General features: G+C 47.4%; 2 protein-coding genes across 2 annotated transcripts in view; one reads left to right on the forward strand and one right to left on the reverse strand.

The window, feature by feature from the left end:
* The window catches only part of MRPS27 (mitochondrial ribosomal protein S27), a 96,274-nt gene extending 76,361 nt beyond the window's left edge, over positions 1-19,913 (reverse strand). Inside the window, exons 1-2 of the mRNA XM_062212226.1 lie at positions 19,817-19,913; positions 13,196-13,273 (exon numbers count right to left, since the gene is read on the reverse strand). Coding sequence (XP_062068210.1) covers positions 13,196-13,273; positions 19,817-19,889 — 151 coding nt within the window. The 5' untranslated portion in view covers positions 19,890-19,913. The remainder of the gene's footprint in view (positions 1-13,195; positions 13,274-19,816) is intronic.
* A 118-nt stretch (positions 19,914-20,031) lies between these two features.
* The window catches only part of PTCD2 (pentatricopeptide repeat domain 2), a gene marked incomplete at its 5' end in the record, with an annotated part of 37,689 nt that continues 29,961 nt past the window's right edge, over positions 20,032-27,759 (forward strand). Inside the window, 3 exons of the mRNA XM_062211943.1 lie at positions 20,032-20,173; positions 21,566-21,658; positions 25,389-25,518. Of these exons, the coding sequence (XP_062067927.1) occupies positions 20,032-20,173; positions 21,566-21,658; positions 25,389-25,518 (365 nt within the window). The remainder of the gene's footprint in view (positions 20,174-21,565; positions 21,659-25,388; positions 25,519-27,759) is intronic.

Genomic DNA, 27,759 nt, shown 5'->3' on the forward strand with positions numbered 1-27,759 from the left:
ACAAGAGTCTTAAAAGCCACTATCCGAAGAGAGAAATTACTTATAAAGCAAAAGCAACTGTACTCCAATTGGAATGATGGAAGACAGAACACAGATGGAAACGTTCAAATGGTGGGAGTAAATATTATCAACATAGACTCCTACATCTGGCAAAACTACCTTTTAAGGGAAAAATAAAGACGTTTTGGACAAAAAAACAAATTATTAGCAACAAATACTTACAGAAGGAATTTTTTTTTTTAAAAAAGATTTATTTGAAAGTCAGAATTACACAAAGAGGGAGGGAGGGAGAGAGGGAGAGGGAGAGGGGGAGGGAGAGGGAGAGGGGGAGGGAGGGAGAGAGGGAGAGGGAGAGGGAGAGGGAGAGGGAGAGAGAGAGAGAGAGAGAGAGAGAGAGAGAGAGGTCTTCCATCTGCCAGTTCACTCCCCAGATGGCTGCAACGGCTGGAGCTGCGTCAATTTGAAGCCAGAAGCTTCTTCTGGGTCTCCCTCGTGGGTGCAGGGGCCCAAGGACTTGGACCATCTTCCACTGCTTTCCCAGGCCATAGCAGAGAGCTGGATCGGAAGTGAAGCAGCTGGGACTAGAACCAGCTCCCATATGGGATGCCGGCACTGTAGGCAGTGGTTTTATCTGCTGTGCCGCAGTGCCAGCCCCAGAAGAAACTTTTTAGAAGGTGGTTTTTAGAAGATGTGTTTTAGGAAGAAACAAAATGATCCTTTAAAAATACTTTCCTCATTAGAAATAATGAGGAAACCAATTCAGCTAATTCTGATGGGAAGATGGCCATTTACAATAATGCGTGTGTTTAAACTTGGACATTAGACGCCAGCACAAGGTTACCTGATTGCCGCAAGACCAGGCATTCTGAAGGACAGTGTGAGGAGCCTTGAAAGTTAAATATGTACATCAGGTGCTAAAGGGCAACAATGCCTTAACAAGTAGAAATAAAGGAAATAATTTCCAGACTAAGAGTGGGGAAAATGCAAATAATAAAAACATTCTTAATCCAAAATAGGGTGGGAGGGGAAGATGAGACTAAACACAAAATCTAGCTTTACTTGTAGGAACCACAAGGACACAGAAGTGTTGTAAATCAATGGATGAGAAATATACCAGGTGAACAGTTGCTGAAAGACATGTGAAACAGCTGTATTCCCACCAGACACAACAGACTTGAAGGCAAAGAGCAGTTTTTTGAGAGACTGGGAGTGTTACTGTCATCTCTGTCTCCAGAAGCTTTGAAACAAAAGACCGAATAAAGGAAAATAGCAAAGTAAGCTCTGTCCACCAGTGTGCTAAGAAAATGAGACTAAGACAACCTGCATACATCAGACCGATCTGTAAAATCACCTGCAGGCAGCACTTCTCTCTCTTGCCGGGAAAATCATTTTCACACGGTATGCACCAAAATAACACAACTCACAGTACATAACATTCTCAGAAAGCAAGCGGCAGTCCTGTTGATGATCACAAAATCTGTGCTGAAAACGAAGACTCTTACAAAAGACAGTGGTCCCAGCCCAGAGTCGTGCTGAGGAAGGAAGATGGGTGCTCTACTGAAGCCTGCAGCTTCAGGTGTGAACCGCTTGCAGCTGTTCACGCTTTCTAGGCAGCTATACAACGACCCAGGCAGGCAACACTAAGCTGGTTCTGGGCGTACAGCCATTTGTGCACCTTATCTACCTTCTGTAACTCAGACACAGACACACTTACCTACCTTCTCTAACACAGGCACAGACACACTTACCTACCCTCTATAACAGACACATTTATCTAACTTATATAACGCACACTTAATTACCTTATATAATATAGACGGACACACTTATCTACCTTATAACACACACATTTATCCACCTTATATAACACACACTTACCTACCTTATATAATATAGACACACTTATCTACCTTTTTTTGACACACACTTATCTACCTTATATAATATAGACAGACACATTTATCTACCTTATATAACACAGATATTATTATATACCTTATATAATAGACACAGACACACTTATCTACCTTTTTAAAGTTTATTTATTTGAAAATATTATTTATTAAAGATTTTAAATATAAAAATCTATTGAAGATTATTTATTTATTTGAAAGTCAGAGTCACACATGCAGGCGGGGGGGGGGGGGGGGGGGGGGGGCGGGGGAGGAGAGAGGTCGTCTATCCGCTAGTTCACTCCCCAGATGGCCGCAACGGCCGGAGCTGCGCCATTCTGAAGCCAGGAGCCAGGAGTTTCTTCCAGGTCTCCCACATGGGTGCAGGGGCCCAAGGACTTGGGCCACCTTCTACTGCTTTCCCAGGCCACAGTAGAGAGTTGGATAGGAAGTGGACCAGCCGGGACTCAAACCGGCGCTCATATGGGATGCCGGCACTTGCAGGCGGCGGCTTTACCCACTATGCCACAGTGCCTGCCCCACTAATCTACCTTCTATAATACAGATACACTTATCTACCTACCTTATATAACATAGACACAGACACACTTATCTGCCTTATATAACACAGAGACAGACACACTTGGTACTGTCCCTCTTATTAGAAGTGATCTTGGAAACTGTATTTTCTGTATTTTAAAAGAAAAATAAGGGCAGATGGCATAACCATGCATGGAAGTAACAGAAGGAAGGACGGATGGAAAGTGAACCTAGGGACCCATGTAGATACAGGTCGCCACACGTCCTAATCATCTCTGTCCCCAAAAGCTTCACAACAAACAGATTAAATACAAGAAAAATATAAAAGCAAGTTCAGTACGCTAGGACACGAAGGACGACAGACACAGCCAGCCCCACCTCCAGAATCACCAGCAGATGGTAAGTATGAAACGGAATGTATGAATCAGACGCCACGGAGATGCCAACGTGGATCTGACAAAAGGTAGGAAGCAGACTTCAGAAAATCCCTTCCAGGCCTCAGTAGCAAGATGTCAAGAATTCTAGGCTGTACCCTGAGAGGTGAGTCTATATGCCTGTATGCAGAACTATACTGCTTTACAGTGTTAGACTACCTCCTCCATCTCTTATTCCCTAATTTTTAACTGGGATCTTTTTCCAACTGCCTTAAAATACACATAATTAACTCTGTGTTACATAGAGAGCTCAGCATATAGGGGTTCCAAACCCATAAGAATCGGTGGTAAAACACCATCTTCACTGTTACGATGATCATATTAAATGTTAAAGGCAACAGGTCTAAGTTTAAAATGGACAATATAATTAACATCAAGTACCCAGTAAAAATAATAGAATTAAAAAGGAAGGAAGGCCCAACATGGGAAGCAGTCCGCGCAGCTGACTCCTAGAATGACTTTCGCAGTAAATAACACTCTGACCTCAAAATCAACCCATAAGGCTTCCTGGTCGGGCTGAAAGGCCTACAAGAGCATCTCGAGCACAGAAAGACAAGACTCTGTGACAAAAAAAAAAATCCTACACGGAGGATCTCTGAGAGACCTCAGAGGAAAGGAAGGGTCATCAAAGGAGACACTTCTGTGAAGGGAGAGGAGAACATCCTCTGTGCTTATGGCCGTGTCCAAATACCGATGGAGTCTATGGTCACAAAAGGCCTCCATAGCCCTGGCAGCTCACGACAAGAGCCTCGGGTGATCACTGACGTCATAAAAGAGTGTTCACTGTTAAAGGAACAACAGTAGTCACTCTGTACTTGCTCCCTAGGTAGGACCTCTGTCCCTGCTGATCTGCAATATGAGAATCGACTGCAAATTCTCTCCCCAAACTGTATTCTATAAGTTGTGTGTGGGCGTGGGGACAAATTGTTGAAACCTAAGATTAGCATAGAGTTGGTCCTCTGTATATAAAGTCATACTAAAAATGATCCATAATGAAGAAGGGGATGGCAGAAGGGAATGGGAGGTGGGATGGGAGTGGGGTGGGCGCCATGGGGGAAAGAACCACTATATTCCTAAAGTTGTATCTATGCAAAATGCATTCATTAAATAAAAAAGAAATTTAAAAAAATGTATTTTTTAAAAAAGAAAGATGTTAAGAATTAACAAGCCAAAGGCCTTCACAGCTTCACAACTGAAAGGCCGCAGCAAAACCCACCTTGGCTACAAAGGGAGAAGTGTCTGTGAGAGCCACACCCGAAATCAAGTTTGTCGGCGGGGCTGGCCTCTTCACATTCAGAAAGGGAGTTCTCAAAAACGCAGAGAGCCAAACAGTACCGGAAGCCAAGAGGTGGCCCTGACTCTGGGATTACGTACAGACTGAACAGTGAGAAACACAGCACCTGAGCCAGCGGGGCTCAGGAACCCAGCTCAGCCTCCAGTCACCTCCGGGAAGGAGACTCAGGCAAACACCCTCTCCTGGATCCCAGGGGGCACCCCCACCAGGCCTGCTTTCCTACCAGCACCCTACAGCTCCCCAGCAGCCTTCTCCCAGCTGCACTCACTGTGGACCCGGGTCTGTAGTTCACCCACGGCCAAGTGGTTAATGCTGCTAACTATCACCTCGTTCACCACACCAGATCTGCAAGCCCGTGGGGGAGTGCCAGAGACAGCGCTTTAACTCAGACTTCACTCGGCCCAGTACAAACAGTCACATTCTGAAACCTTCCTCCTGTAGGAGGCGGCCCAAGGACACGTGTGGTTCTAGAGAGCAGCCCTCCACTAGGAACAACTGAGATGCAGGAACACGTCTCAGCTGGTTAAGTCAACGAACCCACAGGACATGAACAAGCAAACCAACCCTTCACTGATCACCCATGGAGGATAGTGTGAACATCGCCTCTTCCACAGAACGGAGCCACAGGGCAGCTCCACTGTTGGTGAATTTCACAACATCTCCCTAGGTGACACCTGAGGAAGAATGACAGAACTGATGTGAGGCGCCTACTGAAGCACTGGAGCTGAGGGATGACCACGAACGGCCTTCAGCAGAGGGACAACCAAATGCTGGTGCTTCCTGTCCTATTCGTGCCAAAGGGGAAAAAACCCTGAATCTGATCGAGCAATTTTGCAAATACCGTTGTATAGGAGAGAAGGTAGAGGAACACATTAAATAAGACTGTAGGGCTGAAATCAGCGTCTCTACAATGTGGGAAACGACAAGAGCTGTTCTCTTCAACACATACATTAACCGCAAATTACAAAGAGGTTTATATTTGGGAAATATGAACACTGATGGGCTGTTTAGTGATGTCAAGGAATTAACTAATTTTTAGATATGACAATGACACTGTTATGCTGTTAAAATTCTTTTTAGAGGCAAATGCCCTGGTAACTGGGATTTGCTGAAAAGTAATCTGGTGAGGGTGAGGAATGAGGACACTGGTGGGAACTGGCCATCGCTGCAGCAGGGGACAGCACCCAGGGTTTAGACACTCTGCCCCTGGATGTTTCCACCAAACTATGCGCAAAGTGGCAAAACAAGGTGGGTACTGTTAACCTCCGGTACCGGTCCCACGTTGTCTGGATCCTGTTCCAACCCAACCGCTAAAAAATGTTATGAATCAGGAACCTGTAAACACCAGCTGGATATTTCATGATATTTAAATGCTTAAGAAGCAATCTTATATTTTAAAGGCATGTACCAACATATTAATGGGGAAATGATTTGGTGCCTGGGATTTGCCTCAAAATAAGCCACAAGATTGACGTGAAGGAACGGGAATGGCAGGAGGTAGATTGGCTGTCAGCGGATGACTGCTGAAGGTGGGTGGTGGGCGAAGCGTGTTTTCACTCTGTTCTCTCAACTAGGGTCTACGTTTTCCAATACGCAGCACTTCAAAACACAAATCTATGGTGCCCGGAGTCAGGACAGTGGTTACTTCTGGGTGTGAAAGGCCCGTCTTCGTGGCTCTGCCGCATCTGGGGGCGGGGACTGCATGACAGGCCCCAGGCCTAACGCGGTCCCAGCCCGGGCCCCAGCAAGGCTGGCTCCCGCGTAGACTCACGCACACAGCCTTTCAGTTACGCGCATCACACCGCGACACCACACTTAAAGGAGGGCGGCCGCCGAGCGGAAAGGTAACACAGCACCGCGCAGCCCACGCACACCAGGGCCCGCGGCCCCGGCCGCAAGCGCTGCGCACCCGGGGGACCGCGATGCGGACGCACTCAGGCCTCGGCAGCGATAACCACCCTCACTCCAGCCCTCCCCGACAGGCTCCTGCGCTAAACCCGGAGAACACCCTGGAACCGCACGCCACTCCGAGGGCCACAACGCCCCACGCCGCAACCTGGGCGGAGGTAACGACGCACGCCGGAAGAAGCCACGCCCGCTCACCCAGCGGACCGCCCCCCGCCGTCGCGCTTCCCAATGGGGACCCGGCGAGCGAATGCCTCATATCGGCCCTCCTGGCTCCGCCAATCAGCGGGCCCGCTCCGAGCGCCTCACGGCCCTCCGGCTCATGGCGCCCAATCACAGGGCTCCACATGAGGCGCGCGGCCCCGTGCGCGCGCGCACGCTCCCCGCGCCCCACCGCCCCGGCGGCGGAGTCCGGCAGGCGTCACACTGCCATCTACTGCCGACTTCTGGGAACAGCATCCGGGCAGCGCGCTCCCAGACACCGCTGGGCGCAGGGCCCGTGGCCTAACCTAAACGCTCAAATGAAAATTAAAGGAAGCGGTGGGAACGTAGAAGCGAAAAGAATGTTTGAGAGAGACGCTGGTAACAGAATTACTGTCCATTGAACAGTAGAAAAAAGTGATGTCTCAAAAGGTCTCTTTCCCAAGCAGTTCGACTTCCGAAACCCTACTTGGGTGCAATCTTGAGTGGCCGCACCCATATCTGTGTCTCCTTAAACTCTCGCTCCTCTGCTCTCAGTTCAGCCGCCTGCTAATGCACACGCTGGGAGGCAGCAGGTCCCGGGCCACCCATGGGGGGGATCCAGCTTGAGTTCTGGGCTGCAGAACCAGCTGTCTGCCTTTCAAATAACACAGAAATAAAGAATAAAACAGCGCCCTTCACCCCACATGGTTTATGCCTGCTTTATGGCGGGCACTATCATCCCGGATTCACAGAAGGCAAGCGGCCGTGGAAAGCTGCGGAGCTGGCTCTGAGACCCAGCTGTCCGCTTCCCCAGTGCACCAGGTCAGGCTGACAGGGAAGGCACACGTGCTGAGGGATGAGGGCAAGAAAACTCCAGCTGGCCGGGCAGGGAAGCTGGCTGCACAGGACACAGCCTAGGCAGAGGGCCCAGCATGCACAGCGGCAGGCAGGCAGTCAGGAGAGGGCAGCTGGTGTTGCTTTTCCAAGTACGTTAGTCAAAGCTGGGAAGGAGACAATTACCCCACGTGATATTAACCCACTGCAGATCATTATGCGGGTGGCCTCTCTCACTCAGGTGCCCATGCCAAGTTCCCCTAGATCTGTGACAACTCCAAACAGTGCAGCCTCACCCCTCATCGCCTCCTCTTTCCTCCCAGCCTAGGATGGTGTGCAGAGTCCATTCTCCTGGAGTCCGCCATTTCACAGCAGTTTGCTTCTGATCCATACACGGTGCATCAGAACAAGCCTTATCCATCTGCGCCCATGTGGTGTCACGGCTAGCACAGTGGTTCCCCAAACAAGTACTACTGGCCCTGTCACGATGACTGGAGGCAGTACTGGCACTCAATGAGTAGAAGACAGGGAAGCTAGGTGACGTCCCATGCTGACTGTCCCCCACAGCAAAGCCCTGTCTCTGTTGGGTGGCAAATACAGAATAGAGCTGAGCAAGGCAGACCTCTGGAGATAAACTGGTGTTACTGGCACGAACTCATTGTTTCTGGAGTACATACCCGTATAGGCACACATGTGGGGTTTTGTTTATTTAAGAGCTCCCATCCGCTGGTTTGCTTTCCAAATGCCAGCAGCTGCCAGAGCCCGGAGTGGAGAATGCAACCCGGGTCTCTCATGTGGGTGGCAGAAACCCAGCTACTGGAGCCACCACTGCTGCCTCCCAGGGCCTGCACTCTCGGGAAGCTGGCGTCAGGAGCCAGGGTCAGGCACTGAATCCTGCCACTCCAGTGTCGGATGAGGCCGTGTTAACCACGCCCTCTCTGTGTGCATGTCTATGTGTATGTGGGTTCTTATGTTTCGCAGCTCTGTCCACTGCATGGGCCACGAAGCAAAAATACCACAGTAGCAGAAGGGCACCTACTGCCCAGATCTTGGTTTCCAAGGCCATTCCTCACTACGAGGAATTAGATCCTCAAAGAAATGGCTGATTCCAGGGCTAGGGCAGGAAAGGTACAAGATGAGGCTGGAATACCTTGCTATGTGAGAAAGTCTCATGTAAGCTATGAGAGGAGAGAGTGAAAGCCAGCATGAAGAGGCTTTTACTAGCCAAACTGGGACAACTGCAACACCACAATAATTAAGCATGGTAGTGAATCATTTACAACAAAAACCCACAGGGCCTAGCAGTTCCAACTCTACCCAGACACCTGCATCTCTTACCGGAGTGCCTGGCTATGAGGCCCTGCTGCATTCCCAACTCCAGCTTCCTGCGAACGCGCATCCTGGAAGGAAGCAGGCAGATGGCTAAAGCAGTGGGGTTCCTGCGGCCCCTGCTGGAGAACCACACCAAGTCCCTGTTCCTGACGTTCCTGATGTCGGCCAGGCCTAGTCCCAGCATCGTGGGCATTCAGGAAGTGAGCCAGCAGAAGGCAAGTCCCTGTCTCTCACTCTGCCTTTCAAATGAAAATAAATAAAAAGGGGTGGGCATTGTGGCACACTGGGTCAAGCCACCACTCTGGATGCTTGCATCCTATGTTAGACTGTCTGGAATGGAGGCCTGCCCCTGCTTCTGATCCAGCTGCCTGCTGATGCGCACCCTGGGAGGCAGCAGGTGAGAGCTCAGGTGCTTGGGTCTGTGTCACCCACATGGGACCCTGGAGTGGAGGTCCTGGTTCCCGGCTTCAGCTTGCTCAGCTCTGGCTATTGGGTACATTTGGGGATTGAACCAGTAGATGGAAGATTTATCTCTCACTCAGCCTTTGAAATAAACTTCTAAAAAGTAAATTAAAACAATTTTAAGGCCATAAATTGATGAGATTTAAACATACTGTAATACAATAAACAAATGAGAAAGGAAGGGCTCTTGCTCTGAATGCAATACTGAGTGTTAACTGGTGAATGTGGACAGACTGTTGGATTCGAAAACCCATCACTGCAACGACCCCAGTAACACCTGATTCAGGCTCAAAGCATGAAGGATTATAAATCTGAGAGACCTTTGCATTGCATGAATGTGTCTCTATTGCACTAATGTGATGGGCCATTAGTAGAAAGGAGAAAACCCTAACTCCACATGGAAAAACTAGACACATCTGACGAGGGGATCACAGCTGACGTCAGCAGTGAAGGCAAATGACTAACAGGTGTATCTAATGCCATACTCTGATGGGAACACACAGTCTCCGAGAATTCTGAGTATTCTGGCCGAAGAAGCATAAGTTGAATGTATTCATAAGAAACAGCACACACACTCAGAAAGAGGAATATTCTATTAAAAAGAGAGAGCGAGAGATGGTGTGGGGTGGTAGTGGTTAGGCATTTAGCCCATCAGTTAGGGCGCGCACGTTCCACGTTATAGAACTTGGGTTCAGGGCCCAGCTCTGGACTCCAACATCCTGGGACAAAGAAGCAATGTCTCATGTACACCTATGTGGGAGACCTGGGTTGAGTTCCTGACTCCCAGTTGCTACCTGGCCCAGTCCTGGCTATTGTAGGCAGTAAACCAGAAAATGAGATCTCTGTCTCTCAAAATACATAAAGTTAAGAAAAAAAAGAGACTGGATTCTTGAAAAAAATGATATTGTCCTAAGAAACAATAAATATGAAATTATTTCAGATTGAAGGCTACTGTATTAGTCAGGTATTTAGTTGTGGTAGCTATAAACTAAGACAAGCTACTCAAGAAAGAAGGTGGTTTATTTTGGTTCAAGGTTCGGGAGGTTCAGTCCAAGACTGGGCGAGCCCATCAGTTCAGCCATCTGGGGCAGCAGAGGATGACCGTGCCAGAGCTGTACACTGAAGGATCACGTGTCTGGCCTGCAAGCAGACAGGGAGTGGCTAGGCCTAACTCAGCCTTACCTAATCAACCTCTCACAGGAACTGCCTTCCAAAGACACACCTCCAGTGATCGCAGGACCCTCCACCTACATGCAGGCCCACCTCCTACACACCGTAACTCCTTTAAGTCTCCACCCTCCCACACCATTAACTTATGACCTGGAGATTAAAGGCCTGCATGGACTGCAGACCCCAATGATGATCAAACTATAGCAGACATTAAAGAGACAATGACAATTGTGATACTGGCTGAATCTTATATTGGAGAAGGAAAAATGCTTCGAAGGGCATTATTGGGTCAACTGACAAAACAGGTTATAAATAACTGAGTATTATAAGTACTACCTTAATGTTAAAACCACTAAAGTTAGTAACTTTGCTAAGGTTAAACAAATAAGAGAATTCCATTACCTCAGATAATGTACTCTGATATATTCAGCAGAAAAATCTAGAATGTATGCAGCAAACTCTCAAATGGTATTTAAAAAATGTACATACAGGCCGGCACCGCGGCTCAATAGGCTAATCCTCCGCCTGCAGCACTGGCACACCGGGTTCTAGTCCCGGTTGGGGCGCCAGATTCTGTCCCGGTTGCCCCTCTTCCAGGCCAGCTCTCTGCTGTGGCCCGGGAAGGCAGTGGAGGATGGCCCAAGTCCTTTGGCCCTGCACCCGCATGGGAGACCAGAAGCACCTGGCTCCTGGCTTTGGATCAGCGCGGTGCGCCAGCTGCAGCGGCCATTGGAGGGTGAACCAATGGCAAAGGAAGACCTTTCTCTCTGCCTCTCTCACTAGCCACTCTGTCAAAAAAAAAAAAAAAAAAAAGTACATAGAACTGTATGTATGCGTGTGTGTATATATATATACATATATATATAAAAAGAGAAACAGAACATGAGAAAACAAAAATATGCCTCAAAATAGTAATAGGTGAATACAGATAGGGGACAGAGAAGAGCTCTTTGTAATATTTTGTAAGTTTTAAATTATTTCTAAATAAAAAGTTATAAAGATTTGATCCACATACTATGCCATTTGTGACATGGCAGACATTCATACTACTTAAAAAAAAGAAAAAAGAATAAAAAGCCCAAGATTTTGAATCATTTGGAAGAAGGAACGGTTCGTTTTGTAAATAAAATGGTGTCTATGACAATGACACTCCGGGTGTTTGAGGGCACCGATACACCACTCTGTCCCATCCACATTTCCGTCTTCACATTCATGGTGATTCCACATTAAGTAGACTCGACACTCCCAGCTATCACAATATGGCTTTTTAAATAAAGTTTTTTTTTAAAAGATTTATGTATTTACTTGAAAGACAGAGTTACAGAGAGGCAGAGGCAGAGAGAAACAGAGATCTTCCATCTGCTGGCTCACTCCCCAAATGGCTGCAACAGCTGGAGCTGGGCCAATCTGAAGCCAGGAACCAGGAGCCTCGAGCCTCTTCTGGGTCTCCCATGCGGGTGCAGGGACCCAAGCACTTGGGCCATCCTCCACTACCCTCCCAGGCCACAGCAGAGAGCTGGATTGGAAGTGGGGTACCCATATAGGATGCCAGCACTGCAGGCAGAGGATTTAGCCACTATGCCACAGTGCAGGCCCTTAAATGTGTTTTTCCTAAGCATTTATTAATATTTTGAAATGCATATTATTTATTATAACTTACTTCCCTTTTTGTTTCTCCTTTGTATCATAGTACGAGAATTACATTGATTTTTAAAATATTATGTGTTGATAGATTATATCACCTAAGAATTTAATTTCAAGATAAGAAAAGTTATTATCAAGTCTTTGTTGGGGCCAGCGCTGTAGCATAGCAGGTAAAGCTGCCACCTGCAGTGCAGGCATCCCATATGGGCGCCAGTTCCGAGTCCTGGCTGCTCCACTTCCGATCCAGCTCTCTGCATGGCTGGGAAAGCAGTGGAAGATGCCCCAAGTCCTTGGGCCCCTGCACCCGCATGGAGACCCAGAAGAAGCTCCAGGCTCCTGGCTTCGGATCAGCACAGTTCCAGTCTTTGCGGCCAGCTGGGGAGTGAACCAGCAGATGCTGGTTCTCTTGCACTCTCTGTGTAACTCTTTCAAATATAAAAACAAAGTTTTTGTTATAATAAAAAAATCTGTGCCGAAGCTCTTACATTGACAATCAGACTGCAAATTCCTTATGGAGAGACCACCATTACTCATCTTCAGATCCTCCACAGCTCTGCCCACACCCCACTCCAGAACTCACAAGCAACGCTGCTTACGCAATCACATGTCAGGGAGGAAAATGATGATTTCTTTGAAACCTCCAATAGGTAGCCATTACTGATGGCCACGTGTGCTGCACTCACTGCAAGCATCCATTAACCAGGGGGAGCTTTAGTCTTACCTGGCTAAGCCCAAGGAAACAATGAACGGAAACTGTGGGACAAATACTAGATCAATGCTGGAATCAACCTAAAAATGACATGAGTCTTGTAAAACTATCACCAATCTACTTACTTTACCAATATCTAGATGAGGTTGTGTATACACAAAAGGCCAGGAAGAACCACAAGTCTAAGTCAGCACATGTTCAAAAATGCTCACGGGGCCAGTGATTTCTTTTAGGCCTTGGTATTTTTTATAATAGGAGGCTTTGCCCTGCGTAATATGACACAGGATACAGGAGACGGGAAGTATAGCTACAAGCTCACTGCCTGGGAAGACGTTAATCCACTACCTCCCCCGCCTGGCTACGGGAGGGTCTAACTTTGCCTTCAAACCTGGTGATGCAGAAGTGTCAAAATGAGTCCTGACGACCAGAGTAGTTATGAGAAGGAACAGACTGACAATAAAAAGGGAAGAAAGTACAAAACATAAAAGTCTGTACAACAGAGACAGGCTGCATAAAACTATATGGTAGAAACGGACAAGGCACAAGAAACAAAAGCACTGTTTATCTAAATTAAGGAGACTAACAGTTGTGGCAAAAATGCAATGGTAGAAACGTACAGGGTGGCAAAAATGATTCTGTCCTAGGTAAAAGTGTAGTTCGTTCTAAGACTTAAAATGTGCTCATCTGAATTGAATCATCGTGAATGCACCACTTCAGACACCGCAGATGAGCACACGGCGATACACGAGCATGTGGAGTGCCTGACAGTGACGGGAACAGCCCAACGGGTACCTACCGAGGTGGCAGTCTTCCTTCTCTCTTGCTTCCCACTTGTGGCTGTCCACGTACGCCGCAGAGAGCAGGCACCTCTTACCTGAGGAAGAAGACAATGATCTCAACAGGCCTGGTTTCACAACAGGTGCACTTCATCTCTGTTTCATTAAACGTTATCTGTAACATAGTTTCAACTACCAGATTTTATATACATATATATTTTAAAAGTTCTAATACAGTCACCTACAGTGCCTGGTTCACAATTAAGTTTACAACAAAAGGCATTCAACCTCTGACAAGTAGAAATGCAGAAAAACTGAAACCTTCACAATAACTTTATGGGTAAAAACACTGATAATTTTGTTCCTGTCACCTTAGGGCTAGAAGCCATTTGTTGCCACTAACATACTGCTCAGGTGAGCCCTATAAGGTCATTTAGAAGCCAAAACACCTGCTGATCTGCTGCATCACTTACTAATGGAATACCTTACATCATTTGTCCTAATCATTTCCATCTGACTGGGATCAGCCCATTTAGTCTACTTTCACATACAGCAAAGAGCAGTATCTTACCGAGCGAACCTGGTGGGAAATTCGAGAAACTCTGTGAGCCAAAGCGGAGGTAACAAGACAGCACAGCTGTTTTCCCGCATCAGGCACAATGCCTGGCCTGTGCCAGTGCCTGGTAAACATGAGCTCATGGAATGAATGAATGAAAAAGAAAGGCAATTTCATCAAAACTAAAAATGTCTGGGGACAGCAATGTGGTGCACTGGAGTAGGCAGCTGCCTGCAACGCTGGCATCCCACAGCCAATGGAGCGCCACTTTAAGTCCCAGCTGCTCCACTTCTGGTCCAGTTCCCTGCTAATGCACCTGGGAAAGCAGTGGAAGATGGTGCAAGTGTTTGGGCCATCAATGGGGAAGACCCAAATGGAGTTCCTGGCTGTTGAAGCCATTTGAGGAGTGAACTGGTGATAGAAGATAGCTCGCGCTCGCGCTCTCTCTCTCTCTCTCTCTCTCTGCCTTTCACATAAATAAACAACAACAACAACAAAAAACCTAAAAACTTCTGTGCTTCAAAGGACACTGAGTAAAGTGAAAGAATCACCTACACAATAGGAAAAATACTTGTATTGTTTATCTGGCAAGGGACTTGTATCCAGAAAATACAAATAGTTCCTACAACTCAAAGATAGGGAAGACAACCCCACTGAAAGGTGGGTAAAGGATTCAAACAGCCATTTCTCAAACAGAAACACAACACACACACACACACAGCTGTCCCTTGGTGTTCCTGGGGGATGGCTCCCAGGATCCCCATGGAATCAGATGCTCAAGGTCCCTTACGCACAATGGCATAATATTTGCATATAACTTGGGCATATACCTCCCGCAGACTTTAAATCATTTCTAGATTACTCACCATACCTCATACAATGCAAATGCTATAAACTATGCAGTGTTGTTTTAATGTACAGCTTAGAGAATAATGACAAGGGAAAAAAGAGCTCCACATACAGTGCAGACACAACTTCTCTTATTTGAATGTTTTTCATTTGTGGTCGGTTGAATCTGTGAAGCAGACTTGCAGATGTGGAGGGCTCGAGTTATACACAGAGCCACACACACATCAATAAGCACATGGAAAGACGTTTAACACCATTTGCCAACTGGGAAATTAAAACAAAATCACCTGGACACACTACTTCCCATCCACGATGATACTTATAAGCCAAAAGCAGATAATGACAGCTGTTGGTGAGGCTGCAGAGGCAAATGTTTGGCAATTCCTCAGAATACTGACATTTACTGTATGATCCAGCAATTCCACATCTAAGTGTGAAATGGAAACTTGCACCCACACAAAATTTGTATAAAAATGCTCACAGCGGTGTTATTCATAATGAGCAAAAAGCAGAAACAACCCAAACACCTGCCAGTTGATGAATGGATAAATGAAACGTGGTATACCCTTACAATGGAATACGGAGCAATTTTTAAAAAGGAACCAATATATGCCACAACATGGATAAACCTCAAAAGTGTCATGCTAAGTAAAAACAAGGCCACAAAAAGACCAAATATTAAAATTTTACTTTATGAAATACTCAGAACAGGCGAATCTAGAGACAGAACATACATTACTGGTTGCCTAGGACTGGGAATGGGGATCAAGATGGGTACTAGTGGGTGTGGGGTATCTTTATGGAGTGATGAAAAGGGTCTAAAATTGTGATGGTTGTGCAACTCTATATATACAAAACCCACAGACTTGTACCTTTTACAGGAATGAATTGTATAGGATGTGAATTATATCTTAATATCCCTTTAAAACAATGAGAAAAGGGGGTGGGCAGTGTTGTAGCACAGCAGGTCGAACTGCCATCTGCAATGCTGGCATCCCATATGGGCACCAGTTTGAGTCTTGGCTGCTCTACTTCCAGTCCAGCTCCCTGCTAACCTACCTGGGAAAGCAGTGGAGGATGGACCAAGTGCTTGGGCCCCTGCACTCACATGGGAGACCTGGAAGCTCCTGGCTCTTGGCTTCGGTCAGCCCAGGTCCAGCTCTTGTAGCCATATGAGGAGTGAACCAGCTGATAGAAGATATCTCTGTCTCTCCCTCTCTCTGTAACTCTGGTTTTCAAATAAATAAATATATATATATTTTAAAGTTGGACTACTCTGTATTCTTTATCTGTCTTCCAATTAAAACAAATAAACAAACATAAATGCATCTATATGGATTTATACATAATTTATACATAATCTAGTCCTTCCACAAAATAGACCTTTACAAGAATACATGTCTAAAATTCATTTCTAAAACAACAATATGACATTGTTTTCTTACAACTGTCTCAGAGGGAAATTAGGACATTTAAAAAATTGCCCATATTTCAAGTGAATTTTAATTTTTCAAAAAACTACAAATATTAGATGTCTGGAAATTAAAAATGCATTTTTATAGAAACAATGTCATAGTTGTATTTCTTCATCTACCAAGAAGGACGAATACAGAGTTGAAGGTGTTGTTAGGCATACAGCTGTACAACTCAGGAGTAAGGAGATCTGAGTTTTAGCTTTATCGTCTATTAAAAAATTTCAGATCCTGCAGTTATAAGTGGAGTTAACTACATGATATCGCTATATGTAACAACAGTCTTTGAACAGAACCAAAAGCACCAATTCAGACAACCCATCTTGGGGCCGCCGCCTGCAGTGCTGGCATCCCATATGCGAGCTGGTTCGAGTCCTACTGCTCCACTTTTGATCCAGCTCTCTGCTATGGCCTGGGAAAGCAGTAGAAGATGGCCCAAGTCCTTGGGCTCCTGCACCTGCGTGGGAGACCAGGAAGAAGCTCCTAGTTCCTGGCTTCGGACTGGCGCAGCTCCAGCCATTGCGGCCAATTGAGGAGTGAACCAGCAGATGAAGACCTCTTTCTCTCTCTGCCTCTCCTTCTCTCTGTGTAACTGTGACTTTTAAATAAATAAATCTTTAACAACAACAACAACAAAAAGGATAACCCACCCTAACTTATAGTACTATTTCTATGCAAACTGAATTCCAATTTTTAAAAATCAGGAAGATCTTTGGGGAACAATGGCAGCTCTTCTCTAAATGTGCATGAGCTAGAGGGGCAGTTAAGTGAAATACTCCAGGATCAAGAAACGGGCTTATTCTGTATTAAAATTATTATCTCTTACTTATTCTCTACATCTTCAATCTAGCGTATGCTCCATTTCCATCTAAGAAATCACTCTTCCAAGGGCCAGCACTGCGGTGTAGTGGGCTAAGCCTCCACCTGCGGCACCAGCTTTCCATGTGGGTGCCGGTTCGTACCCTGCTCCTCTTCTGATCCAGCTCAGCCATAGCCTGGGAAAGCAGTAGCAGACAGCCCATGTGCTTGGACCCCTGCACCCGTCTGGGAGACCTAGAAGAAGTCCCTGGCTTCTGGCTTCAGATTGGCCCAGCTCTGGCTGTTTGGGCCATTTGGGGAGTGAACCAGTGGTTGGAAGACCTTTGTTTCTCCTCCTTTCTGTCACTCTACCATTCAAATAAATAAATAAATCTTAAAAACAAACAAAAAACAAAAAAAGCACTCTTCTATATTCTATTATACAGAGAAGACAATATTGAGACCATTGTTCAAGAGTTTTGAAATGAAAGAAAAAGCAAGGAGGTGGGGGGAGAGGGTGGGTGTTTGGCGTGGTGGTTAAGCTCCACTCAGGTCACCCAATTTGGAGTGCCTGGTTCAAGTCCCAGCTACTCAGCTTCCAGTCAGCTTTCTGTTAAGGTGCACCCTGGGAGGCAGCTGGTCATGACCCAAGTATTTGGGTCCCAGGTACCAGGTGGAAGGCCTGGATTGGGTTCCAGGCTCCTGGCTTTGGCCTGACCCAGCCCTGGCTGTTGTGGGCATTTGGGAAGAGAACCAGTGGATAGAAGATTTCTGTTTATCTGTCTCTCTGCCTTTAAGCAAAATAAAATAAAAACTGGGGAGGTAATGGGGGAAAGACAAGACCTGCTTGCAGTTGTTCAAAGGAACCACATGCACTGAAAAGAAATTAAGACTAGAAAATTTACAAGTAAGCCCAGCAATTTATATATATACACACACAGACGTGTGCACGTGTGCTTTTTTCTCTATTTTAAAAGAAAAGAAAGTTATCAGTCTTGACCATTTAAAAGATATAATGAAAGGAAACAGGCATAATGATGAAGAATTTAAAGTTGGCAAACAGAGTATTTTCCTAATAGAAACCAACGACAAACAGGAATGAGTTACCAAGTATGGTAGGCAGACTAATGGCCTCCAAAAGACATCTATGTCCCATTCCCCAGAGCCAGTGAATGCTTCGTTAACATGGCAGAGCTTAGCTAATCAGCTGATCCTAAACCAGGAGAATGTCTAGGGTTATCCGGGCAAGCCCAGTATAATCACAAGAGTCCTGAAAAATGGAAGGATACACAAGAATTTTCTGTTCAGACTGATGTGTGAAGGGCCCAGTGGTCTGAGCACCTGACTGGCCATTACCATGAAGATGGAGAAAGGGGGCAATGACCCAAGGGGGCACATGGCCTCTAGAATATGGAAAAAGCAAGGAAGCGGAAGTCTCCCCTAGAGACACATCCCTTCTGACCCCTTCACTTTAGTCAGTAGGACCCCTGTGTTATTTTAAGCCATGAAGTTTGTGTTAATTTGCTACAGTAAATTAACCAAGAAAGTCCACCAAGAAAACATTCCATTTTCGTTAAGCCTTTTAAAGCAGTATGTCCATCTTTTGGAAACACTTTACAAATGGCATCAAAGTTCTTTCCATCCCTGTACCTTAACTGAAAGTCTGGATATATTACAACCAAAGAATTTCTGTAAAGAGAGAACATTAAGTGAGGTGGACAACAGCAATGTGTTAACACTCAGATCAGATTCTCAAACTTTAAAATGTGTATGACTCTTGCTAAAGTGCAGATTCCAATTCTGTAGCTCTGAGGTGAGGGAAAGATTGTGCCAATCCTCAAGCCACACTTGAATTACCAAGGGCATCATAGACTGATATCAGTAGTGCAGGTTTAGGGCTCTGAGCCACTTCCACCCCACTCTGAATTCACACAAACTTCTCTTGAACCTGCTTACCCTTCAGGTAGTCAGCTGTTGCTTTGAAGCAACAAGATTCTTTATAGTAACCATCTTCAAAAAGACATGTTTCTTCCATTGAATCCATAAAGACCTCCAAGGGCCAGAATTTGAAAATGTTGAAAACTGATTGGCTCTTTCTACATCCTTACCCATTTTATAGTTAATGTGGCCTGTAATCAATCATCTCAACCTTTTTTTCTTATTCAGAGGGAAGCAGTGTGGTTGTGGAAATACGCTTTAGAACCACAAGGTCTAACTCAAAATCCTGGAAATATTGGGTGTGATTAATGCATTTCAACCCTATAATCGGACACACCTATCAGCATTATGTGACTGAAACCAGGGCAAACTTGGCCTCTGTAAGTACTTCGAAACTTTTCCCCAAGGTTTCCATCATCAGGGCCCCCACGCAGGTTTCAGTAGACTGTGTTCAACTCAAATATCAAAACATTTACAGGTAGCTGTTAAGTTATTATTCACACCTGGAAAACCGAAGCCAAGAAAGGTCAATCAAGAGCTGTGCCCAAGGTCAACAGCTGAAAGTGAGGTGAATGCTTGAAAATTCTCCCGTGAGGTGAGTGAGGACAGGGATTTGGCCACGGATGAGGTGGTGGGGCAGCGTTGGTCTCGACGCCCCGCCAAGGAAGCCTCCCAGGGGGGCAAACTGTCACAGCCCCTGGCGGGGAGTAACTGGGTTTTCCGTGGCCAGAAAAAGGACGACCACCTAACACACAAATCTGGTAGGTCGTACGCGAAAAGCCTCACGCCATAGCCTTCCTCTGCTCTTCACGCCTTTGGGCTGGTAAATACTATTATTCTATGAGGCGAGAGAGACCACTGATCTCTACCTTCCCTTTTTGTGCTACCAAACAGCCCAAACGGCTTCTCTAGCAACCAGACACTACAAGACTCTCCTCTCCTCCTGAAAGACCATCGTCCCCTTCACTCAAGGAAACGAGCAGTCGGGGGCCTGGGGAAGCAGCCCCACCAAGGCAGCCGTCACCAACCTGACTGGGAGAGCCGAGGCTGCAGCACTTTCCTCGCCAGGAACATCCCGCGCCGCACTGTGGGGGCCGCCATCTTGGAGCGTACTAAGAACGCCGGCCCGGGGGCTGCGGGCCGAGGAAGAAGGGGCGGGGTCACAGCCGGCCCTCCCATTGGACGAACTCTGTCGACGCTCTAGGCGCCAGGGCCTGCGCTCTATCTTCCCTTCCCCTCCCCGGTTTCCGCAGTTGGTACGGCCCGGGACAGGATGGCCGTCGCTCGTCGGCCCTTGGAGAGACTTCTGCGGCGGGCACTGCGGCTTTTGGTGTATCCCGGGGCGGAAGGCTCGGGCTCCGCCTGCTGCCACTGCCCTCTCGGAGGTATCCACGGACCGAGGCGGTGGAAGGCGGGGAGGGATAGAGGAGGAGGAATGTTGGGCCCCAGCGAGACCACTCCGGGCCGGAGGGCGTCCTTGCCCGCCTGCTGCGCGTGGGTGCTGCGCGGCGCTGGCCCCCGAGGGTCGCGGGCGTCCGCAGGGCTCGGCCTTGGGCCCGGCTGGGAGGGCGACCTCGCCGCCTTCCCACCTGGGTGTGCTGTGTCGCGGGGTGCTGCTGTGAATCTAAACGACCCTGGGCAGGTTTTCCTGGTTTTGAAAATGGTCCCTTAGCGTGTTTACGAGAAGGTTTAAGTTTGAAACTGCTAGCGGGTGGTAATCAAGAAATCCCCGACACCGCGAAGGAGTGATTTTGCACGCATTTCGTGCAATAATTCCTTCCCCCAGACAACCCCGTGGGAGAGACCATTCTTTCTCCACGCGCAGAGAAGGGCGAGATTAAGTCATTCGCTCGGGGCCAGAGGGAACTGATGTAGATGGGATTTGAGGCCAGCCCACAGCAAAGACCTGCTGATAACCGCTTCATTGGACTGCTTTTTTCCATCAATAAATATTGTTGGAGTGGACGTACTCTCTAAGTGGGTGATTCTGCGACCAAACTTCATCCATTTTACCTCGTGCACAGCTAAGGATCCTGAAGAAAGGATGTGTTTTACAAACCTAAGCGGTGATGGGTGACTTCCCGCTGCTACGTGGAGGCCAGCATTGAAAGGCCACCATCCCTTCATTCCACACACGACAGACCCAAGAGTTCCAGTGGTCACACGGGAGCTTTTTCCTCGACACTGTAGGCTTCTCCCCCAGGGCTGGGAACCTCCTCCGCCCAGGGCCACTTGGATGTTTACAGCTGTTTACAGTGTCCGTCCTGGGCCATACACACTTAGAAACTAGCCTGCTGTGGTTTTACTGACGCCAGCCCCACCTGTGGGTGCCACCAAATGACTTTGAAGGCTGTGTACAGGCCATGGGCTGGTCGTTCCCCACCCTTGCCCCAAATAAACCAAAGTGGATATTCCTTTTGCATTTAAATGATGGGTATTCACTCTGTTTCTGTGTGAGTGGTTAATGTCTTTCTTACTCCTTAACCGGATGGCAGGTGCCCCCTGTTTGTCTTGTAGATGCCAGCTTCCTGTCAGCCCATCCTTTTACACAGTTGATTACTTACGCCTTCCCTTCACACACACAACTCCTTGTGCTGAGGATTTGCCTTCTCTGGTAGTTTGGAAGTGTGTTTGTCCCCGTCAGAATTCCCGTCATTTTTGTACCTAACATTTATAATAGATAAAGTTAGCTGATTAAAAGCCATCAAGCTCTACTCATGTTATTTGCTCTGTACAAAACCTAAGTCAAAGTAATTTTGCCTTTTTCTGGTTTTTAGCTAGAAGATACCTACTTACAGATAATATTGTGAAATTAAAAGAGTTCCAACATAAGAAGGTGGCTGTTGCGTGCAGTCTTCCCGGTACCAAAGGTAACACATCTATTTTGTTGATTCTTTCATTGATCTGTCATTCAGGTTTCCTCTCCTTCCTGTTCAGTCTCAATTCCGAAGACGTTATGGCTCGCAGAAAAAAATTGAGAGCGTCTATTCTTAGTTTTCTGGTCTCCCACTCTGCTGCTACAAAGCCTGTAGCTCTCCTCTTATCCTTTCTCCCAGGATGCCAGAGAAATTGCAAACTGGGGCTGCAACCCAGCGGTCCTCTGTGAATCTGTGCCAGAGTGTCAGGATCCTTGAGAGACTGATGGAAGTGCAGATAGACAGGCCCCCAGATGGTTCAGGTGCACGGCACTAGGAACTCCAGATGACTGGCTTTCACAGTTGCCCGCGGTGACATCTTGGCACGTTGCGTCTCCAGTAAAGATATGCATGTCTCTACAAAGTGAAATGGAATGAATGAAGCAAAACAGTGCGGTGTAATGCATTTTGATAATTTTTTACTCTGTGCTAGAAAAATTCATAGGATCATAGATTTCAACTGTAGAGGAAGCAAAATGTTGGTCATTGTTGAGTTTGGGTGATGGGTACGTGAGGAGTCGCTTTACTCTTCTCTCTGGAGTATGTTCAGAAGTTTTTCTTGTAAAAAAATTATAAGCACACCACTGGTTCCATTCCCTTTCAGACCTGAGAACTCTTACTCTACGTGTTCCCTTCCTCCTATACCCAGTTCTTCTCAGTACTTCAGACATCTCCCTGAAGACCTCCAGGACTGCCCTCCCTTCATACCTCATTTGTCCCTGTTGCCTTTTTAGCCGTAGACCCAGTCCTTCCCTCAGTACCAGATGATTGCCAGATGTTTGGCACTTCTCAGCCCCATTCTCATACAATCCCATCCTCCAGAGTGGGGGCTTCCCTCCATGCTTCACTGGTCCTGCCCCTCTGTAACCCCACCTGCAGCACAAGGAGATACACTCAGAAGAACAGGAGAGTGTTTATCTCCAGCTTAGGAGACCCGACCCACACTTCACTTCAGTCTTGTCTTTCTTTTCTTTCTTTTTTAAGTCTCAGAGGGTCTTCGTGGCTGGTTGGTTTGTTTTCAATTTATTTATTTGCATTTGATTTGAAAGGTAGAGAGATGTCTTCCATCTGCTGGTTCATGTCCCAATTGCCCACAACAGCCAAGGATGATCCAGCCAAGCCAAAGCCAGGAGCCCAAAATGCAACACAAGTCTCCCACGTGGCTAGCAAGGATCCGAAGTACTTGAGTCAGCACCATTGCCTCCCAGGGTACACAGAAGCTGGAAGCTGGAATTAGAAGTGGAACCAGAACTCAAACTCGGGCACCTGAATGTGGGATACAATGTCCCGGGTGGCATCTTAACCACTGTGCCAGACACGCACCCCTGGTTGTTTTGGAGCTCTGGTGAGGTTTGCAGTCAGGGCTTCGTGTCTTTGCTTCATTATTCCTAGTTGTTATAAAATCTTCATAAAGCTGTTAAGAGTTGTGCATGTGGTCTGAAAGGCAGTTAATCAGTGCCAACCTACTCTGTTGTCAGAAGATTATAATTAATATCTACATTTTGTCACTTTAAGAGCCATGCTCACAGTGTCACGGATTTCCTCAGCCCTTGGGTAGCCTTGCTCTTCTCTAGGGAACCTCTCCTTTCTGGAGACCAGTGTAGTTGCTTAGTCTTTCCTTAGGCCCTTTGACCCCCAGCTCTGTTCTGTTTCTCCTGCTGATTCCCATGCCCGGTGTGCCCCCTTGACTCTGCAACCCCGTTCAGCCCTTTTCTTCCTCACTGGTTCCACTCCACCTCTCACCAAACCTGATGTGTCCAGCCACCTGGGGTAATAGTAGGATGTGATAGGACTTTTCCGTCCTGCTAGGTGTATAGTCATTCATGTCGCCTCTGTCATTGTTTCTGGATGCTTCTGTATAAGTACATGCTCTCTTCCAAGTTGGTGAGCTTTTTGAGGGCAGGAATCATAATTTATCCTTCTTTGTGTCCTTTTGTGTGAAAGACAGGAAGAGGGAAACTCATGAGTATGAATATATAATACACAAAAGTTTGTTGATTGGTTTTAAACATGACGTCTTTGGAAACATTGGGCTCATAGGGTTCATTAAGGATTAAGGGGCATATGATGCAAAGTCATCCCTTTGAGATCTTTTAGATTGGAAATTGTTTAGGAATATTCGGCAGCCCACGTGCTCTAAGATGTAATAGGTGACACAGGAATGACAGAAAACAGTGTCCCTGTTTCCTGGCACTTGCTCTGTGGGAGGCCTTGTGCTCAATGCTTTGCCTGCCTACCCTCAGATAACCCGTGAGGTAGCACTCGTAATCCTCCCTTTGTACACCAGGAATCAAGTCTCAGAGACAAGAGTCTCCCTAGGGCAAGCATGGGACAGAACTTAAATGGCAGCCCAGGTCCTTTCATCTCTAAAACCTTTATCCTGTATGTGGTTCTGCAGATAAGCATGGACCGGTCCTTTGCAGTATCTCAAACTTAGTAGTCCTCTTTTTCTTGTCAGTCAAGAGCAGCATGTGCCTCAGCTTCTAGTTCTTATGTATGTGGTTTCTAAATAAATGTTTATTTTCATCTACCTGAAAGGCAGTGTGAGAGAGAAAAGATCTTCCATCTGCTGGTTCACTCCCCACATCTCCTTAACAACCAAGGCTGGGCCAGGCCTAAGCCAAGAGCCCAGGCTCCATGTGGGTCTCCAACATGGGAGGCAGGGAACTGAGCACTGGAGCCATCCTCCGTTGCCTTCCCAGGATGCATTAGCAGGAGCTGCATCAGAAGCAGGGTAGCCAGGGCTTGCAGCAACGCTCCAGTAAGGAACGCAGCGTCTCAGGTGGCAGCTTAACCTGCTGAGCCACGACTCCCAGCCCTTGGTGCTTGCGTTTGTAATGTGCATTGTGACACTCCTCTCTGCAGCTTTGGGCCTTGGACGACTCCTGTAGACATTTCTTGGGGCAGCCTCTGCTGCAGTGCACAGTTCTGTCTCATGGAAAGCAGATCTCCCCACACCTTGGTGAGAAGGTACTTCCTTCCTGATGCCAAGATCCGGGTTTCCCTTTGATATCTGACTGTCCCCATAGTTATTCAGATACAAAGGCAGGGGACAACAACAGACTGTTGACCTTGGAGCGTTCATGTGTGCTGCCCTGCAGAGGACTGCTTTTTGTCCTCTCACTGCCCCTTAGGTAGTGCTGGGGCGTGCTTTGTAGCAGCCGAGTGAAGAGAGACTGAGAGGAACAAGGACAAGGGAAGCTGAATCAAAAGCGAGAAACATGAAGTAGCCCTGACTCGTGTGGGGCAGCCATGATGGATAAAGCCTGTAATTCACCTCTGCCTGCTCGGTGCCCTGCGTGTTGGTGGTCTGTTGAGTGGCTGGTCACCTTAGATTCAGTTACTTGGCCCAAGTCTTTGGGACAGCCATTCTCAAACATCAATGTACCCCAGGGATCACCCAGAAAGGCAAATACATCTGTTCTTGTGTCCCTACCCCCCAGAAATTGTGTTTTAGAAAGTGTGAGTGAGGCCCAGGCCCCCTGTGACACAGCGTGGCTTCCTGGGCCATCTGTGACACTCACTGCCCTGGAGGGTGTCAGCCGGAGAGGGAGGCTGTGTGTCCGTGAGCCCCTCTTGGTGCCCCGTGTAGTGAGCCGGGGCAGCCCTCTCTCTCCCCCCAAGGTCAGGCTTGTGACAGCCCGAGGCAGCCTGCCTGATGGCCACCATCTATGCTTCCTTCCAGAAACCTATTTTAGAAACTTGGAAGACAAACTGACCCAGAACAAGCTCATCCTGAGAGAAGAGTTGAAAACCTTGCTTCATCTGTGTGTGTCCCGGGACGACGTGGAGCTGGCTAAAAATGTCATCTACAGGTGAGGCGTCTCCTTAGGATCCCTGGGCCAGCCTTCCTCTCCTCTCACTTGGTCCCTGCCCCTGAGCACTTCAGGATTTTAGCCATCCCCTCTCCATGGATGGCATCCAGATCTCTTGCCCAGGTACAAACTGTGAGATCTAGTCACCGAATAAACATTTATAGGGTCCCTTACGGATGGTTCACGCTATCCAGGTGCAAAGGATAGAAAAAAGAGGTAATCCATGAACTAAGAAACCTCCAGCCCTCAGTCTTCAGGTCCAACATACACAAACGTAGCCCTTTCCCTGCGTTTTCTTTCGGACCAGTCACCCAGCACCAGTATTTTAAGGACTTTCCCCCTAATTCCCTTTGCCTTTCCTTCCTGGATGGGATACGACATCCACTTGTTCCTGCTCCCATGCTGTCTGTCATCCGTAGCCCTCCTTTCTGTCTCTGTGGCCGGTGTGTTAGTTCAGTATCTCTCACTTGGATCATTCCTGTCATTCCTTTCCCAACCGATACTGGAGTTTGCCATGTCAGAGAGCTTGCATGGACTCATAGCCTGTTCTGGGGAAACCCAGCCAAAGTTTCACTTGCCGTGGAGCAAGCTGACATCAAATCAGTAGGCTTCATTTCTGAAATTAAGTTCTGCATATGGACCAGCATTTATGTTGCATGCTTATAGAAAGAAATATGAGATACTTGTATACAGAATATTAGAAGATTACGTTCCATCTGCTGGTTCACTCCCCTGATGGCCACAACAGCCGGGGCTGGGCCAGGCCAAAGCTGGGAGCCAGGAGCCAGGGGCTGCTTCAGGATCTCCCAAGAGGATGGATGGCAGGGGCCCAAACACGTGGGTCATCTTCCACTCCTTTCCCAGGTCATTAGCAGGGAGGTGGATCGGAAGTAAAGCAGCTGGAACATGAACTGGTGAACTGGTGCCCATATGGGATACGAGTGTTGCGGTTGGCGGCTTTACCCGCTATTCCACAGCGCCGGTCCCAAGAATCATTTTAATGGCAATGCAATATTCCACTGTATGTTAGATATATTTGTTGACTGTGTCTCCGTTGTCAGATATCTAAGAAACTTAATTCTTTGCCAGTATAAATAGTGCTGTGATGAGCAATACCCTGCATAAAACGTGTTCTTTATTTCCTTTTTGAGTTCAAAAGGTACGAACTTTATTTTTTTTTAATTATTTAATTTATTTGGAAGTCAGAATCACAGAGAGAGGGAGAGGCAGAGGTCTTCCATCTGCTGGTTCACTCCCCACATGACTGCAATGGCCAGGCTGAAGCCAAGAGCTAGGAGCTTCTTCTGGGTCTCCCACGAAGGTGGCATGGTCCCAAACACATGGGCCATCTTCTGTTTCTTTGCCAGGCGCATTGACAGGGAACTGGATCGGAAGTGGAGCAGACAGGATTCATGCAGCTGGCCAGGCCACGGCTTTACCCGCTATACCACGGTGCTGGCCCTGGGTATGAACTTGAGCCTATCGATATAAGCTGTCAGATTATTTCCTAAAAGGGGCATGCTGATTTATGCTCACACTGTGTCAGCAGTCCTGACCCTGGGTCTCAGTTTCATGAATTTGAGATACAGCCCCTCGCCCCCGCTTGTATGTGCCTCTCTTTTTGCTACTCAGAGCTGTCAGGGGTTCCTAAGAATAAAAAGTCAGAATGGAACTTCTGAGCGTTTCTACTCTTCTTTTTATCATGAGCGGAGTGTGGCCCATAGCTCCCTTCTTGGGGCTAGTGGCTCCCTAGCTGGGGGCTGTCCTTGCCCTTGACAGTGGACAGCTGGCCAAGTGGGAGGGGGGTGGACCTGTGGTCCAACCAGCCTGTCCTCGCTGCTGAGCTGCACGGTCTGCAGCAGGTGAGGGAGTCAGGAGCCGAATCGGAAACTGTCGAGCCCCAAACAGGGCCAACTTCATCACCTCCAGCTCATCACCAACTGCTGTTGTGTGGTTTATACAGAGCGTTGAGATCTGCTTGTCAAAAAGGTGGCCCGTTATCTCAGTGACGTTTCAGCACTCTTATTAGTGTGGCTGGCGAATCAGGAAGCTTTTGCTGTTGCTTTCTTTTGTCTTCAGTCCGGCACGGGTTTCTCCTGCGACCATATCCGGGAACGTGTAGATTTTCAGGACGTTTCCCTCTTCGGCTGTGCAGGAGCTCACTGCGTTCTGCAGGCTTGCTGTGGGCCAGGCACAGCCGCTCATTCAGTCCGCACAGGAGCTCTTGGAGTTGAGTTTCCT

The sequence above is a fragment of the Lepus europaeus genome, chromosome 15, assembly GCF_033115175.1.
Source record: "Lepus europaeus isolate LE1 chromosome 15, mLepTim1.pri, whole genome shotgun sequence".
In the NCBI taxonomy this organism is placed as follows: Eukaryota; Metazoa; Chordata; class Mammalia; order Lagomorpha; family Leporidae; genus Lepus; species Lepus europaeus.